The 18,204-nt window shown below is 46.5% G+C and overlaps 1 protein-coding gene and 1 long non-coding RNA gene across 13 annotated transcripts in view; one reads left to right on the forward strand and one right to left on the reverse strand.

Annotated features, from left to right (window-relative positions):
• The window catches only part of TBXAS1 (thromboxane A synthase 1), a 173,959-nt gene that overhangs the window by 113,397 nt on the left and 42,358 nt on the right, over window positions 1-18,204 (forward strand). Inside the window, exon 9 of the mRNA XM_055591076.1 lies at window positions 4,153-4,467. Coding sequence (XP_055447051.1) covers window positions 4,153-4,467 — 315 coding nt within the window. The remainder of the gene's footprint in view (window positions 1-4,152; window positions 4,468-18,204) is intronic.
• LOC129659572 (uncharacterized) overlaps window positions 1-18,204 on the reverse strand; it is a 143,555-nt gene that overhangs the window by 90,794 nt on the left and 34,557 nt on the right. The gene's annotated exons all lie outside the window — the stretch shown is intronic.

Here is an 18,204-nt window from a genome sequence, read left to right on the forward strand (position 1 = left end):
GCCTGGGAGCTGCAATTGCAGAGCCCAAGAGCCTCAACTACTGAAGCCCCTGTGCCCTAGAGCCTGTGCTCTGCAACAAGAGAAGACGCCACAATGGGATACCTGCCTATCCCAACTAGAGAGTAACCCCCTACTCTTGTAGTGAGCCCGCACTCACTATAACTGGAGAAAAGCCCACGCAGCAACAAAGACCCAGCTCAACCAAAAATAGAAAGAAATAAAAGGGGCCTTCCCTGGTGGTCCATTGGTTAAGAATCTGCCTTCCAATGCAAGGGATGCAAGTTTGAACCCTGCTCGAGGAACTAAGATCCCACATTCCACCTGACAACTAAGCCACAACTAAGACCTGACACAGCCAAATAAATAAACATTTTAAAACATAAATAAAATGATTTTTTAAAGTGTTTTCTCAAAGACTGGGCAGGTCAGAGAGATTACCAAGGGAAGATGTGTGGTCCAGTGTCGCCGTGATGGCAGAAGATGAGATCAAGGCAGATGCAGTCAGTTAGTGGCCAATCACATGGAGTAGCCTCTACATGCCCAGCTTCACATTCTGGACACTGTGCAGCAAAGGTGTCCTTGTCCAGAAGGTGGGGGAAGGTGCAGGCAAGCTTGCCCTTTGGCCCATACCACTGGGAACTCAACCTGCCACCCTTCGAGGTATGAGAAGAATCAGTTCCTGGTGTCCTTGGCCCAGCTCTGCCATCTGAAAGGACAGAACATTCTTATCCAGGTCCATGCTCCTCCAGGGTGAGCCTGGGGAAGGAGGGATGAGCAAAGTCCCGTTTTCAAACCTTGATACTACTGTGAAGGCCTTCCTTCATGTGCGTGAGGTTTGTCACACACCCCTCCTACCCCCAGCCTGAAACCCACTGGTGGAGGAATCAGGCTGAAAATTCTCAAACTGTTTGCACCAAATAGCTTGCTAAGAGGTGAAGGGTTATTAAAGATCCAATTACTAGGATTGCCTCAAGCTTTTCCTTTTTTAAACTCAAGAGCTATTTGTTTCAAACAACGAGTTGATCTGAGAAAAACCTCCCAACCATGAATCCAGGACTGCCCATGTCAAGACAGAGCTATATGGTTACTAAGAAAACTTGCTTTAAACCCATCTAAACTCCGTAGACATTCCATCAAGCAGATGTGTGTTTGCGCAGTGGAAAATGCAGCACAGATGTTAAAAGGTAAATATTTTTCTAAGCTCTCGCCAATGGGTGGATTAGACACCTACATCTATCAGGGTGCGTATTTTTCTTGGATATAACCATAAACCAGTACTGTTGCAGGCCTAAATGGGCAGTGTTCAAATAGCCTCTGTGATACAGTGCGAATAAAAGGAACCCAGCAACACTAATGCTCCTCTCCAGCGCACAGGCCCCAGAGAGCCGCCCTTCCTCTGGCCTCTGGGGTTGGAGGTTAAGACAGATTCCTATAAGGCTCGGCGGCCCTGAAGCAGCCTGGCTGGGCCGGGATGAAAGGAAAGGATGCCAGCTGCAGCTCTGCCCTAGGGTAGATCCAGTGAGGTGAATGTGGCTTCACCCTCCCTTCCACCATTGTCCTCATGTGACTCCAGCAAAGCCACAAGCAAGCCTCGGAGATCGCAACCATACAGCATCTGAGGAGTTTCAAATGGGCGGATCAAGAGAGAGCCTGGGATGCTCTGGGGCCCCCGAATGGCATCTGGAAGCCGAGAGAGCTCACCTCCCACTCATGCCATCGTGCCCGGCCCCAGGACCAGGATTAGAGTCTCAGATGTTGCCCAGGCAACAGGAAGGAAGCTGGGGAAAGTCAGCCCTTGTGGATGCTGTTTGGGAAGCAGATTGAGCAGGGCCAGGGTGGAAAGAGCGGGGCAAGGGCCATCCTCTCAGCCAATCCTATGCAAGCAGGCTGGCAGTATGTGGGGCCTTGCCTCCCTGAGTCTCAAGATTCTTGCGTCCCACAGGCTGAGCTGTGAGCCCCACTGGAATCTCTGCAGAAGACATCTTCCAACCAGCAGAGCTGCAAGGGTGTCATGACCCAAGGGTCTCATGACCCAAGGGTCTCATGATTTAAGGGGTCACGACCCAAGGGTCTCATGATCTAAGGGGCTCATGATCCAAGATTCCTGCTCCAAAGCATGCAATTATGAGTAAATCCAACACAGCTTTCCTCAAAATACACTTAGGACAATGCAGGTACATTAGTATTTGTGGAGTTGTTGATTGCAAACCTAACATGTGCTTGGCCCAGTACAGGCATGGGGTGGGGTTGGGGGTGGGGCACAGGATCCGGCCCTGGAGATGCAGGCAACCCTGTGTGACCTGACAACCGCCTTTGTTGTTGTTGTTTAGTCACTAAGTCATATCTGACTCTTTGCGACCCCATGGACTGTAGCCCGCCAGGCTCCTTTGTTCATGGGATTTCCCAGGTGAGAATACTGGCGTGGGTTGCCATTTCCTTCTTCAAACAACCTCCTTAAAAGATGCTAATGTGTGTGACATAGATTACGGATTTGATAGAAATCCAGAAGCCAAAGAACTGAGAAAATGATGCAACAAGTCAAGAACTTTGAAACGATCATTTGTTTCTCTTGGTTCTAATACTTGCCCTTTTGGTGTTGAGTCCCATAGACTTCAGAACAGAGTAACCCATCAGTGGTCCTTCATCACATCCAAGAGCTGTTCAAAGAGGAGATGTGTCAGGAGCACACTTTGTCAATGTTAAAGTAAAAGTCTCTCAGTTGTGTCTGACTCTTGGAGATCCCATGGACTGAATTCTCCAGGCCAGAATACTGGAGTGGGTGGCCATTCCCTTCTCCAGGGGATGTTACCAAGTCAGGGATTGGACCCAGGGATGGAACCCAGGTCTTCTGCATTGCAGCAGATTCTTTACCAGCTGAGCTACCAGCAGTGTCAGGGCTAAAGGAATACATAAACACTCCATTGTTACACTTAGGGGTAGTGTAAATAGAGAGGATCTGCAAACTACTGATAAGGAAGAAAGGGGAAATGGTAAGAAAGCTCTAACTTAAGTGGGGCGGGAGATTACTGAGGATAGAAGGGACCCAACCTGAGGAGGATGAGCAAAATGCAGGCTGGAGACTTGGAAGTCAGGCTTCTTCAGATGAGTTCCCTCCCCGCCCCCTGGTCCTGTGAACTCCCTGCTGTGACAAAAACTAGACACAGAAGTCCACCCTGGAGGGTGGGATGTGAACAATGGAGCACTTACTTTGATTTATATTTTAAATATTTATTTATTTGGCTACACCAGGGCAGGCGGGATCCTTAGTCGTGGCATGCAAACTCTTAGTCGCGGCATGTGGGCTCTACTTCCTTGACCAGGGGTTGAACCCAGGCCTCCTGTACTGGGAGCACAGAGTCTTCGCCCCTGGACCACCAGGGAAGTCTCTAATTTAATTCTATACGATGCTTGAATTGCTTTATTATCAGAAAACACAACCAACCAACCAACAATACAAACGCAGATGAACGAAAATAATAAAAAAACTCCCTGGTTTTCCCAGCTCCTTCAGCTCACCATGAACTGCTGGGTGAATGAGTGAGTGAAGTCGTTCAGTCGTGTCTGACTCTTTGAAACCCCATGGACTGTAGCCTACCAGGTTCCTCTGTCCATGGCATTTTCCAGGCAAGAATACTGGAGTAGGTTGCCATTTCCTTCTGCAGGAGATCTTCCCAACGCAAGGATTGAACCCAGGTCTCCCACATTGTAGGCAGACACTTAACCGTCTGAGCCACCAGGGAACTGCTGGCTAGGATGTTGCTAAACATTTTCTACATGTGGACACTTGTAATCACAGACATTGTCCAGGTGCCATTCTTACAGACATGAGGTTCTGCTATACACACTGTTCAGCAACTTGCTCTCTTTACTTACCAAAGCGGCTTAACATCTTCCTGAATCAGCCCAGCAAGAACGGCCTCATGCTGTACAGGCAGCAACACAGCCCGCTGCTGGCTGCACTCAGTGCTGTAATGAGGGACGGTGGGAGGGTGGGGTCCCAGGCTCCGCCCATCTCAGACAATCCCGCAAAGAAAATCCTCGTTCCTATTGACTCTTTGAAAGCTGAGTGTGCTCGTCTTCTTTTGTGCTGTGAGAGCGCTCTCTTATGTGACTCTAAGGCCCAAATGTGCGTTTTCTTCTTTCCTCCCTTAGAGGAGGAGAGATTTCCTCCAAATGGTCCAGGATGTGCGCCATTCTGCCGCCACCGTGGGCGTGGAGAACTTTGACATCGTCCGTCAGGTCTTTTCTGCCACCAAATGCCCAGCAAACCCTTCCCGGCGACACCCACCCAGACCCCTGTCCAAGCCTTTGAGTGTGGATGAGGTGGTGGGCCAGGCCTTCATCTTTCTCATTGCCGGCTACGAGATTGTCACCAACACTCTATCTTTCGCCACCTACCTCCTGGCCACCAACCCTGAGTGCCAAGAGAAGCTTCTGGAAGAGGTGGACCGTTTCAGCAAGAAACATGTGAGTACAGTCATCTGTGTGGCTTTGTGTTCATCAAAGTGAAACCTATTTTTGATAACTATCTTGCTAAAATCACATTTTAAGTGTATAAGCGTGCCGTGGCCCAACTTCTCCATCTCTCTGGGTTAACAAGTAAAATGGAGTAGTCAGAACAACACAGAGGAAAAAGAAAAAAGAATTGTTACATGCCTTCGCTGCCTGGGATGGTCCATGAACCAAGCCTGGCTCAGGGAAAATGCAGAACCCCAGGCAGTCAGAGGTCAAAGGTAAGGGAAAGGGAAGGAGACCTGGTTTCCCAACACTCTGTCTGCAGATTCTCCATGCTCAGGAAGGTGCGAGTCAGCCAGAAAATGGAGCCAAGTGGAAGACAGAAGCAGGCCTAAGGACAGGCCAAGTCAACGCAGGAGTGGAGATGGGGAGAGTGCTAGGGAAGGGGTCTGGGAATGGAGCGACTGAAACAGGGCTGGATTCTAGATATTCCTTCTAGATGGGGCTCCTCATTGCTGGACCAGAAGCAAACTTTAGGGTGCAGCGCTTGGCTACTTCTTCACATCATTTTTTCCTGGATGCTTATATACGCATTGCTTTAACTTATGAGCTGTTAAAGAAAGTCATTTAAAAAATCTGTGCTTTCAAAGGAAGACCACCGTAATAGAATCCTTTCTAATACATTCTGATGATGTAAGGACTATTACATTCACAATGTTGGGAGGAGAGCTGTTCCATTATAGGAACTGTCAGAATTTTTTTTCCATATATTGAGCTGAAAACTGATTCCCGGGAAATTCCACTTCCTTATTCCACTGGGGAAAGTATTGGGTTGGCTAAAAAGTTTGGTTTTTTTTGATGCAAGGTTAGCTTTTCTTTTGAAAACTGTGTTAACTGTGTTACTAGTTGCCTCAACTTCTGGCTCACCAAGAGCTTGTGGTCAACTTCAAGTCCTGTAATGTTTTGACATCTGCCGAGCCAGGTTTCCCCAATCCATTGCTTGGACTATTGATTTTCTGAGCCTAGATGCAAGAGTTTATATTTATCCTTATTACTGCTCAATTCAGTCAAAATAATTTTGAATCTTGATTCTGGCATCTGTCATATTATAATTCCTCCAGCTTTGTGTCATCTGGGACTTGCTCAGCATGTCTCCTATTTCATCCAAGTCATTGATTAAAGTGTTGAACAGGACAAGTCTTCCTTCCAGGTTGACATTGATCTATTAATCAATATTCTTTGGGCAGGGAGTCTCAACAAGTCATGAATTCAAATAATCCTACCACCTCCTCCCATCACCCATCTCATCCTATTTCATACGTAGTTGTGTTTTTGTTTTCAGTTGAGATGGGGATGGAGGAAGGAACAAAGATAGTTGGGGTACATTTCTGCAAGAGAAAAATGGGGAGCTGAAGGTATATTAGGATGCTGTTCAGTTCAGTTCAGTTACTCAGTCGTGTCCAACTCTTTGCGACCCCATGAATCGCAGCACGCCAGGCCTCCCTGTCCATCACCAACTCCCAGAGTTCACTCAGACTCATGTCCATCGAGTCGGTGATGCCATCCAGCCATCTCTGTCATCCCCTTTCCCTCCTGCCCCCAATCCCTCCCAGCATCAGAGTCTTTGCCAATGAGTCAACTCTTCACATGAGGTGGCCAAAGTACTGGAGTTTCAGCTTTAGCATCATTCCTTTCAAAGAACACCCAGGGCTGATCTCCTTCAGAATGGATTGGTTGGATCTCCTTGAAGTCCAAGGGACCCTCAAGAGTCTTCTCCAACACCACAGTTCAAAAGCATCAATTCTTTGGTGCTCAGCTTTCTTCACAGTCCAACTCTCACATCCATACATGACCACTGGAAAAACCATAGCCTTGACTAGACAGACCTTTGTTGGCAAAGTAATGTCTCTGCTTTTCAATATGCTATCTAGGTTGGTCATAACTTTTCTTCCAAGAAGTAAGTGTCTTTTAATTTCATGGCTGCAGTCATCATCTGCAGTGATTTTGGATAGGGGTAGGTAACAAAACCCCAACCCAAACTGACTTAAGGACAAAAAAAAAAAAGGAGGGAGACGCTTATGAATACAGATAACTGAGCAGCTTAGGAATAGATGTTGTTGTTGTTTAGTCTCTAAGTTATATCCGACTCTTTGTGACCCCATGGACTGTAGCCTGCCAGACTCCTCGGTGCATGGGATTTTCCAGGCAAGAACATTGAAGTGCATTGCCATTTCCTTCTCCAGGGGCTCTTCCTGACCCAGGGATCAAACCTGCTTTTCCTGTATTGACAGGTAGATTCTTTGTCACTGAGCCACCAGGGAAGTCCAGTAATAGATGTGGCTTCAAACAAATCTTTATCTAGGCTCAAAGATGGGCTCTGGTCCTAGTTTCTCCCCACTTCTTGGCTGAGCTCTCTTCATATTGGTCCCATTCTCAGGTGTTCCCTTCTCTTGAAACCCCAGGCAACCTGCTGAGAACATCTGGGAGACAGGCTTCCACTCATAACCAAAGGAGAAGAGTCTGTGACCCCAAATTCTCAGCAAGAGTCATTGGGTTAACCCTGGTCAGAATGTTTAGGTCACTGCCCATTCTTGAACAGACTATTGTGTCCAAGAGAATAGGGGCATGGGTGGGCTTAAGTCAATCCATCCTACCCTCAGAGTCAACTGTAGTCAAGTCCTATGACTAAGAACTTGGGAGCGGACACTCCAGCAGTTACTCCAGGAGGTGGTCAAAGCAGGAGAGGGAATTCGGCCCCCTGGTCTCAAATAAACCAGAAGGCAGGTCAAACTGAAGACTTTCAAGCATCTGGAGAGTGGTCAGCCATGTAGTGGACGTGGTGGTGGTTTGGAGAGGAGGCAACAGCTCTGAGAGGTAGAAGTCATGACTCACCTTCAGGGAATTGCCAATTAAAACAGTAGTCTGTGTCTATTACAACAGTACCTCCTTCCAAGTGAAATTCTCCAGGGCAAAAGAAGGCAGCACTTGATCGAGTCTAGAATGAATGATGTCATGGAGAGAGCTTGGGGCTCTAGGAGTCTGTCCCACAGCTACTCTGTAATTCCATCTTGTTATGTTCATCCATCAGGAGGATACAGAGCAAGTTTCCACACACCTGCATTCAGAGGCCTTAGACACACAACCCCTTAACTCTGAGGTGGCCTAAACTGACCTTGACCTTGAGGAGGGCAATACTATCTCACTTTACCCTGCATTCCTTCAAATCCCCCCAGCCTAGGATGGGGGCTTCTTTCCTCAGAGAACTACCTCCTATGGGACTGTGCAAAATGTGTGTGTGTGTGTGTGCATGTGTGTATGCATGCATGCATGTGCATTCATGCTCAGTCATGTCCAACTCTTTGTGACCTCCATGGACTGTAGCCCGCCAGGTTCCTCTGTCCGTGAAATTTTCCAGGCAAGAATAGTGGAGTGGTTTGCCATTTCCTTCTCCAGGGGAAGTTCCCCACACAGGGACAGAACCTGCATCTCTTGTGTCCCCTGAATGTTGCCAGTCAAATAAACAGATTTTAGGAGGTAAAGTTTCTCAAACTTTAGCGTACATAAAACCATCTAGGAAGTCTGTTAAGATGTAGAGTCCAGGGCCCTTTACACAGAGATTCTCCTTTCATAAGTCTGGGCCAGGGCCAATGAACTCCCATTTAAAATACATGTCCCAGGTGATTTTCTTGCAGATAGTCCCCATTTCTACCTTGAGAATACAGCCTTTGTACCCAATGCCCTGCCCCAGCTGTGCAGGCTCCAAGGTCATTTTCTCTATCCAGGTAACAGCTGGGACTGTCTCTGAAAAATGGGAATATATAGAACTGGTCTATAAATTAAATACATTTGGCAGTCACAATAGTGTTAATAGTTGTATAGCCTTGCACATGGTATACATGCAATAAATATTTTCAGGTTCTCTTTTTTTCTGTTCTTTTTTTTTTTTTTTCTATAATCAGAGTTCTGTTAATATGGGCCATCTGTCAGAACATGGAAATGCAGATTAGCTGTTCACACATTAGATATTTTCCTGAAAATATTCCTGAAAATTTGCATGTAAAGTATGACTTGTGATAATTTTCCTGCTGGTTTCCATTCAACAAATATTTTTTGAGTGCCAGTTAATGCCAGAGTCAGGCTCCAGACATTGCACCCAAGAATGTTCTGACCTAGTTCTTCCATAATACCCCTGAGACCCCCACGCATCTCATTAGATGGTCTTCTCTTGTATTTGTCAATGAGATCATTAGATTTGAGCTTTTGAGTTTCTCTTCCCTAAGCCATACCATTTTTTAGCCCTATGAGAATCCAATGAAAGCTATGTTTTCTCCCCATGAAAAACCCTATGTGCACTGTCTCAGGATTCTTTCTGCTGACAGAGAATTCAACCCAGGTTGGCTCAGGAAGTTCATTTACCCATATAACTGAAAACTGTAGCATAAATCTACCTTCAGGTATGGCTTGACACAGGGTCAAACTCCGTCACTGAGACCCAGGTTGTCCTCTCTCCCCCCTCTCAGCTCTAATCATGCTGGGCATATGCCATTCTCACATAAGATCTCCCCTAATGGTCTCAAGACAGCTGTGTAACCAGTTTGTTCAATAGCCTGAACTAAGTGAAATATTGATACAAACATGGAATCCTTTTGTGCCTTCCCCCCCAATTATTTCTTTTAAAAATGCTCTGATGAATTGCCTTCCCTCTCCTGATGATATCTTGGACAGATTGCAAAGGTTTCAATTTCCTTTGCAATTAAATAGTTCAAAACAGTCTGGTCCAGTTTACAACTTCAGTCTCAGACCCAATTCAATGCCCTTAGCTCAGGATGACCTGTGGTCTGAGGAAGCTGTCTAGGGGAGGGGACTTGGTCTGTTCCTCCACCCTCCTTTCTCTCCTCCCTCTGATTCCTGGACCTCCATCTCCCCTCAGGGGTGGGCTTCTAACAAATCCCCAAATCCTGTCTAAAGGGGGTGTCTCTCAGCCCTTCCCCTGTGTTGCCCTCTGGTATGGAGCGGAAGCAGGCTGTCTCCTGAGACCGCCCCTTCCCCACAGCTCCCTGACAGAGGAGGGGCTCCTGCCTCACAGCTTCTGGGTGCTGGGGTCTCCTGGTGGCAGCCAACCCTCTTAGTGCTGGCAAGATGGCTCGAGCTGACCCATGACGCCTTGCACAGAATCTGAGTGGTCACACACCTTGGCTGTACCAACAGGGGCTGCTCCCTCAGCTGTCCCCTCTCTGAGCCCTGACATCTCTCTCCCGTTACTTAGCCTTTGCTCAAATAAACAGAGGTAAAATGAACAACCGTGCTGCATGGGCAGGCAGCTCCTTAGAGAACCACAGCCAGACTAGGGGGGCTGCCCGACTCTCTACGTACAGCTCTTTTGGACCCCCTTCCGCCCACTGCCGTTTGACTCAGGACAGGAGAACTCTTCTCTAGGCTGAAGAATCCTTGCTCTGACAAGTCTTCCTTAAATCCCTCTCAACTTTTCATGGGCTGAGGATAGGGACAGCGTGAGAGCCCATTCAGCTCCAGGATGAAGAAGAGTCTCTTTCCTGGGGATCTCAGTGAAAGTCTCGCGGCATCTCACTGACAGAGATTGATTGGGTCATGCGTGCACCTCTCAGCCAATCACCTGGGCTCGGGGGAATACGACGCTTTGATTGGCTCAGACCTGGGTCACTCTCCTGGTCCTTGGTTCAGTTCAGTTCAGTCGCTCAGTCGTGTCCAACTCTTTGCGACCCCATGAATCGCAGCACACCAGGCCTCCCTATCCATCACCAACTCCTGGAGTTCACCCAGACTCACATCCATCGAGTCAGTGATGCCATCCAGCCATCTCATCCTCTGTCGTCCCCTTCTCCTCCTGCCCCCAATCCCTCCCAGCATCAGAGTCTTTGCCAATGAGTCAACTCTTCGCATGAGGTGGCCAAAGTACTGGAGTTTCAGCTTTAGCATCATTCCTTCCAAAGAAATCCCAGAGCTGATCTCCTTCAGAATGGACTGGTTGGATCTCCTTGCAGTCCAAGGGACTCTCAAGAGTCTTCTCCAACACCACAGTTCAAAAGCATCAATTCTTTGGCGCTCAGCCTTCTTCACAGTCCAACTCTCACATCCATACATGACCACAGGAAAAACCATAGCCTTGACTAGACAAACCTTTGTTGGCAAAGTAGTGTCTCTGCTTTTGAATATGCTGGACAAGGACTCAAATGGAGTCAGTTCCCAAATGCCCACTACAAGGAACCCACAGTTCCCTGACAGGGGAGGGGCTCCTGCCTCATAGCTTACTAGAGTGGAGTGAATGGCTGCTGGGTGCCAGAAAACAGTGTCCATCCCTGTACCTAGAATCCATGGTTTCCAGATTAGAAGCTCCTCCTTTCAAATTACTGTTCTGCAATCACTCTCACCTTTGCTCTGAGCTTCTAAAAACTAGTTTTCCAGACTTGAAGGTACAAGTCCAACAGTGCTCAGTACTGCCAGCTCTTTTGCATTACTAAATGGTGTGTACTCCTAGCAAATGATGTGACCACTTCATACCAAGTGTCTGGTGATGTCCACAAAGCCAGCCAAGGCTTCTTTATTGATTAGAATGACACCCAGGTTGGCAGTTGAACTGCCTTGTAGCATCCTTTCCCAGTGAAGACGGGAAATTGTCCATGGTAAGGTCACTGATGGAGAAGGCAATGGTACCTCACTCCAGTACTCTTGCCTGGAAAATCCCATGGACGGAGAAGCCTGGTAGGTTGCAGTTCATGGGGTCACGGACAGTCGGACATGACTGAGCGACTTCACTTTCACTTTTCACTTTCATACGTTGGAGAAGGAAATGGCAACCCACTCCAGTGTTCTTGCCTGGAGAATCCCAGGGACAGGGGAGCCTGGTGGGCTGCTGTCTATGGGGTCACACAGAGTCGGACACGACTGAAGCGACTTAGCAGCAGCAGCAGCAGCAGCAAGATCACTGATACAGGGACTCTCCTTGAACAGATTGAACATCTGGCAGATATAGGACTACTCGAAGGTCTTCCTTCACTATTGAGGATTATCTTAATACATGTTTTACAACCCACTTATTTAGTCTGGTAATACCCCACCTCTCACCATCCTTTTTGATTCAAATGGCCTTGATTACTTCTCTCTTTTCAGGGCAGAGATCTCTGTTCCAGATGTAAAACAACTATGTGTGTGCTCAGTGGCTGTGTCATGTCTGACTCTTTGGGACCCCGTGGATTGTAGCCCTCCGGGCTCCTCTGTTCATGGAATTTCCCAGGCAAGAATACTGGAATGGATTGCCATTTCCTATTCTAGGGGATTTTCCTGACCCATGGATTGAACCCCTGTCTTCCGCATTTCCTGCATTAGCAGGTGGATTCTCTACCACTGAGCCACCTGGGAAGCCTGTAATATAGCTACAATCCCTTCTCTAATGCGTGCCTAGGGCTACTTCTTTCTAGAACATGTATGTTTTCTCCAAAATCATTTGACGTTGGAATTGTGTATTTGGCTTCCCCTCCTTTCACGAAACCTTCTTTCTTAATTTACCAATCTCTTGGAGAGCTCTTGCTTTCCCCGTGTGTTTCCTTATTCATCTTAAAGGGGAGGTACCTTCATTAAATTCAGTAGTGGAGGAGTAAGGAAAAATTTGTACCATTTGGACGACTCATAAAATTGAGAAAACACGCCAATTATTTAATAAGACCTCTGTACTATGAATGCTTCATTGTGTTCTCCAATATCTAATTTTGACAAGGATGAGAGGAGGGGGAAAAAAACTTCTTTCCATATAAATTGTTTTTGCTATAGCTTTAGCACTTTATGTTGAAATTATTGACTTTTGATCTGGCTAAACCATTCTCTTCTCTTCTTGTTGGTGCCGGACTGTGCCAGCCAAAATTTATGACCCATTTTCCTTCTGTTTAATTGTTGTTATAAATCTGCTGTGAAGAACCTAGTTGTAAATTTATCACAAATTGGACTAGATTGATATACAGCCTCTCTTTAGGATAATTTGAGCACAGTTATGCCTTAGAAGGAAGGCCAAATTCTTAACTTCTCTTGAGGAGCTGCTTTGTAACCATTATAAATACCTAATTAAAATACAACTTACTCTTTCTTTTTCTCTCAAGGATAAAAGAGCATTTCATGCTGGGTATTTCAGCTGATTAGCTCATACTGCTAATATGAGCAAGGCTGAGGATTTGTTCCTTGAAGTAGCCAGAGGATCTCAAAGGGAAAAAAGCATATTCTGTGGCTACACACACACACACACACACACACACACACACACACACAATGATTTCACTCCAACCACCTGTCCTTTGTCACAGCTGGTAGGATTGGGTGGAAAAAAATGTGACTATCTTAACACAAATTCTTACTATGGAAAAAAAAAAAGTCTCCCAGTTTGTATTTCACTCAGGATTCTTGTCATAGGGAGTGTGTGTTCAGTCACTCAGCTGTGTCTGACTCTTTGCAACCCCATGGACTATAGCCCACCAGGCTCCTCTGTCCATGGAATTTTTCAGGCAAGAATACGGGTTGCCATTTCCTTCTCTCAGGGATCTTCTCGACCAGGGATTGAACCCACATCTCCTGCCTCTTCTGCATTGGCAGGTAGATTCTTTACCACTGCGCCACCTGGGAAGCCCTCACAGAGAGTAGGTGACTTTAAGATTCAAGTGAAAAACTGGAAATGGGTTTTTCCCCATCGAGAGGGTTTCCTGCTTTGTCCAGGTCTGCTGGGGTCCTGCTGTTGGGCAGTTTAGAGGGAGTAAGCGGAGGTGTTCCCCACAGTTCAGTTACTCAGCCGCACAGGGCTTAGTGTCTCTTCTGTAAGCTTCCCTTTCCTACACATCCCACAATAGTACAACAGAACGCAAAGCAACAGGGTACGGAGAAAAAGACAGGAACAAAGAATAGCTTATGCCCCAAAGTCACACTGTGAAACAGACGAGAACTGGGACTTCAGCAGGCTGAGGGTAGCGGCGGTAGATTGTGGTACCAGCCTCAGAGTCTCAGAGTATAATATACATCGGAATCCCCAGGGGCTCTTGCTAAGCTGCAGGTTCCTGTGTAGTAGGTCTGGGGTGGGGCCTGAGACTCCGCATTTCCAACAAGTTCCCAGGTGATGCCAATGCTGCCAGTTCATGGCCCATGCTCTGTGCAGGCAGATTTTAAACCCTAAAGACTGCTCTCCCTCTGTTGTGATGCACATAGCAAATATTTATTCCCTGTGGTGCTTTAGGCGCTAAGTCGTGTCTGACTCTTGCAACCCCATGGATTGTAGCCCGTCAGGCTCCATGGGATTCTCCAGGCAAGAATACTGGAGTGGGTTGTCATTTCCTCCTCCGGGGATCTTCCCAACCCAGGGATTGAACCCTCACCTGTTGAGTCTCCTGCATTGGCAGGCAGATTCTTTACTGAACCACCAGGTTCAGTCAGTAAAGAATAAGTAAATAAATAAATTCTTTTATTTCTAATGATAGTTAAAGTACTGATGTTCTGCCAATGATTAACCTTTTGTTAATAAAGTAAAACAGATTCAAAATTACCCAACAACAATGGCACCACTCTCACTTGATTGAGTGAGGGATAAAGTGATGCAGGAATTACTCAGTCCTGGATGTGTCTTTAGTAGCATGTTACCCATAATCCTGGTGGCTCAGCTGGTAAAGAATCTGCCTGAAATGTGGGAGACCTGGGTTCAATCCCTGGGTTGGGAAGATCCCCTGGAGAAGGGAAAGGCTACCCACTCCAGTATTCTGGTCTGAAGAATTCCATGGACTTTATAGTTCATGGAGATGCAAAGAGTCAGACACAACTGAGTGATTTTCACTTTCATCCATAATCCTAAAATCATCTCAGTTCTTTAAATACAGTTGACCCTTGAACAACGAGGGGGTTAGGGTTGCCAACACCCTGCACAGTCAAAAATCTGAGTAGAACTTTTGACTCCCCACCCCCCAAATTTAACTACTAAGAGCCTCCTGTTGACTGGAAGCCTTACTGATAACATAAGCATTCAATTAACATATATTTTGTATGTTAGGTTATACCCTATATTCTTACAGTAATCTAGAGAAAATAAAATGCTAAGAAAATCATAAGATTTCTAATTATTTTCATAAGATTCATTTAAAAATGTATAATCCTGTCCTGTATTTATCAATACTGTAAGTTTAGTTCATCTGTTTACAAGATGAATCATCCGTCAATACCTACATCGATATTGTCTTATCTGATACAAAACACTGTAGATGTTATAGGTACTGCTAACGCTGTACCTATAGGAAAAGAAATTCAAATGTATTTACAGGTATAATGATTCATGCATTAATATTGAAGAAGCGGCAATATGCTTGCTGTATGGTAGCCTACCATAATCAATACAATTGCTTCACAGTTCAGTTCAGTCTCTCAGTTGTGTCCAGTTCTGCGACGCTATGGCCTGTGGCACGCCAGGCCTCCCTGTCCACCACCAACTCCCAGAGCCTGCTCAAACTCATGTGCATCAAGTCGGTGATTCCATCCAACCATCTCATCCTCTGTCGCCCCCTTCTCCTCCTGCCCTCAATCTTTCCCAGCATCAGGGTCTTTTCCAATGAGTCAGTTCTTCGCATCAGGTGGCCAAAGTATTGGAGTTTCAGCTTCAGCCTCAGTCCTTCCAATGAATATTCAGGATTGATTTCCTTTAGGATTGACTAGTTTGATCTCCTTGCAGTCCAAGGGACTCTCAAGAATCTTCTCCAACACCACAGTTCAAAAGCATCAATTCTTTGGCACTCAGCTTTCTTTATGGTCCAACTTACATCCATACATGACTACTGGAAAAACCATAGCTTTGACTAGATGGATCTTTGTTGGCAATGTAATGTCTCTGCTTCACAGCAGCCTGGCCTGTGTACTAATCATTATAAAGTTTTTATCATATATAGTATTACAGTCATATTCATAATACGGTATTGGAAACATTGTTATATTTTTTGAAAAACCACTGACCTGTGATGCTAGGCTGATACAGTGTCTTCAGTTATGGGAGAAGCATACTATAGATAATGTAATTCTTTGAAAGCAAAGTTACAAAACAGTATGAAGATAAGATTTTATATTAAATTTCACCTTTATGCCCATGGAAGAATAGACTAGTATCTATCCATCTATCTACTATCTATCTATATATTTTTTTGGGCAGTGCCATGCATCATGTGGGATCTTAGTTCCCTGACCAGGAATCAAACCCTTACCCTCTGTGTTGGAAGTACAGAGGCTTAACCACTAGACTGCCAAGGAAGTCCCAGTATCTACATATATTTTATGCATGTGTGACATACCTTTTTCTTAATTTTTTCAATATTACTAGGCTGTGTGATTTTGAGTTTTTTCAAATTGTCACAAATCTCCAAGAAATTTTTTCCAAAGTATTTATTAGAAAAAAATCTGCTTATATGTGGACCTGCGCAGATCAAACCTGTGTTGTTCAAGGGTCAACTCTTAATTTCCTTTAGGGGATATTTTGGAGGTGGGGGTAGGTTTTGAGTTAATTTAAAGTTGTTTCCAAGGCAGATGAAGGTGGCAACCATAGCCTTCTCTTTGGATGCACGTATAGACTGGGGACCTGTCACATCCAGTAAGCACCCCCCGAGCAGCTGCACCTTTCAGGCAGGCACCATCTAGACCACAAACACCCCTTACCAGCCCTTGGTGTATACAGCAGCTCTGGGTGCCAATTGAGAGGCCATGGCAAAGGATCTTGGTCAAAGAGAATGTTCTTGATGCTCTCTCCCCAGGGGGCTACACTGTTTTCACTGCAGGAGCAAGAGCTGCAGTGGGGAACCCTGGGATATATCCAACTTGCCCACTTCCTGTCCTTCTCTCTGGAAGTGTCTGACCCAGAGAAGCAGACTCCCTCACTCTCCCCTGGCATCCCAACAACTAATATTAGAGCAGAGAAGTCTTGACAGTCTCCCTGGTGTGTGCCTGGATCTCCATCTTGTTAATTAGGATTTGTGGCTACTGCTTCCAAAGCACCAACTCTGGGAAGGAAGAAGGAAGACAGGATAGGAGGCATCTCTGTGCCCATCATTAGACAACTCAAGAATCCCCAGGGCAAGGTGAACAGCCAACCTGGATTGGGGGGACAGAGACCCCAGTTTTCAAGTTCTCAGATACACACACCACCCAGGGCTCAAATGCTTCCACATTGACTGAAGATGTCCAAAGACACAGCATGTGTTAATTGCTCAGTTGTGTCTGACTCTTTTGTGACCCCATGGACGGTAGCCCACTAGGCTCCTCTGTCCATGGAATTCTCTAGGCAAGAATACTGGAGTGGGTTACCATTTCCTTCTCCAGGGCATCTTCCCGACAGAGGGATCCAACCCTCAGGGTCTCCTGCATTGCAGGCGGATTCTTTACCATCTGATGGCCAAAGTGACCCATGGGGAAACTGACCTGCCCTGACTTTGAACTGCCCCCAGGGACCTCAGCAATGGCAGCCACATCCCCAGGACTTGTGCCATCCAGAACTCAGAGATCTGGGCGGCTCCCTGGCCTCTTCCTCTCTTTCCAGTCCCTTCTCATCTACCCCATCTCTCTGTTTCCTCTCCTCTCTTCAACGTCCACAGCACCTCTTAGCCTTCTTGCTCTCTCTCTTTCTCTGAGTCTTGTTCTGGCTCTCTTCCCCAGACCCAGAGAGATACAGAAGCTTTCCCGCTCCACCCCATGACCCAGTGCCCACTTGGGATCCTCTGGCCGTCCCAGAAGCCTGTACCCACACGGCGATGTCCTGCGTGTGTGCACTGTGGGTGGGCAAGTGGAAGGCTGACTGAGAGCTGGAAGGACTTGCAAGTGTGTTTTCTGGGCAGCCCGGCCAAGTGTGGCACGACAGCACAGTGAAGTGTGGTGAATTTTCAGCAATTAATGCTCCAACTCCCACCTCCCCTGAGTCCCTGCAGAGCAGTTCTGTCTCGGCAGAGGAGAGGTGACCTGCAAAGAGATGCTTCCCCCGGGAATGGGCCACACCAATCAGCACAGATTTTGGTGTCTTTCATGTGGCGACTCAGAGTATTTTATATTCAATATCTGGGCCTCTAGAGGGGCCGGGCTTTGCAAAGCAAATAAGCCAGTGGTGTTGGTTCACATCAATCCAGAAAAGCAAGAATTTAAAAATAAACTTGGGAAGGTGAACGCCACAGGTGAAGCTCAGTGTTCGGCAGGTCCACTTGGCACTGAACTGGATTCTCAACTGCACGGCTCATTTATTTAACTACTGCTCACATTATGGGCTTTTAAGACATCAAAAGTCTGTGTTTTATTCCCAACAATTAGATTCTGAAATATTAAATAAACACACACTTTAAAAAAAACACACTTCAGTGGACTCTATTGGCTAGTTGTGGAGCAGGAACCTCAGAATGGTGACATCCTGGGCAAATGTAAAGACTTTCTTGATCCACCCATCACTGGGCATCACATTCTGCCATTAGGAGGTGCTTCCTTTGTCTCAATGCTTATCCCTTATTAAATGCCACTGCTCCTGGGAGGGGTGCTGTAATCAAGTCCCCACCAGATTGTTATTCCCATGAGAGCAGGGGCTCTACTTGGCATGCTGGTGTATCCCAGGCTCTCCAACAGTGCCTGGCATGCAGGAGGCTTGTGGCAAATAAATGTTGAATGAATGAATGTATGTTTGTGTGTGAGTGCTTGCTTAGTTGTGTCTGACTCTTTGTGACCCCATGGACTGCAGCCCAC

This window comes from Bubalus kerabau, chromosome 8 (genome assembly GCF_029407905.1).
Source record: "Bubalus kerabau isolate K-KA32 ecotype Philippines breed swamp buffalo chromosome 8, PCC_UOA_SB_1v2, whole genome shotgun sequence".
Lineage (NCBI taxonomy): Eukaryota > Metazoa > Chordata > Mammalia > Artiodactyla > Bovidae > Bubalus > Bubalus kerabau.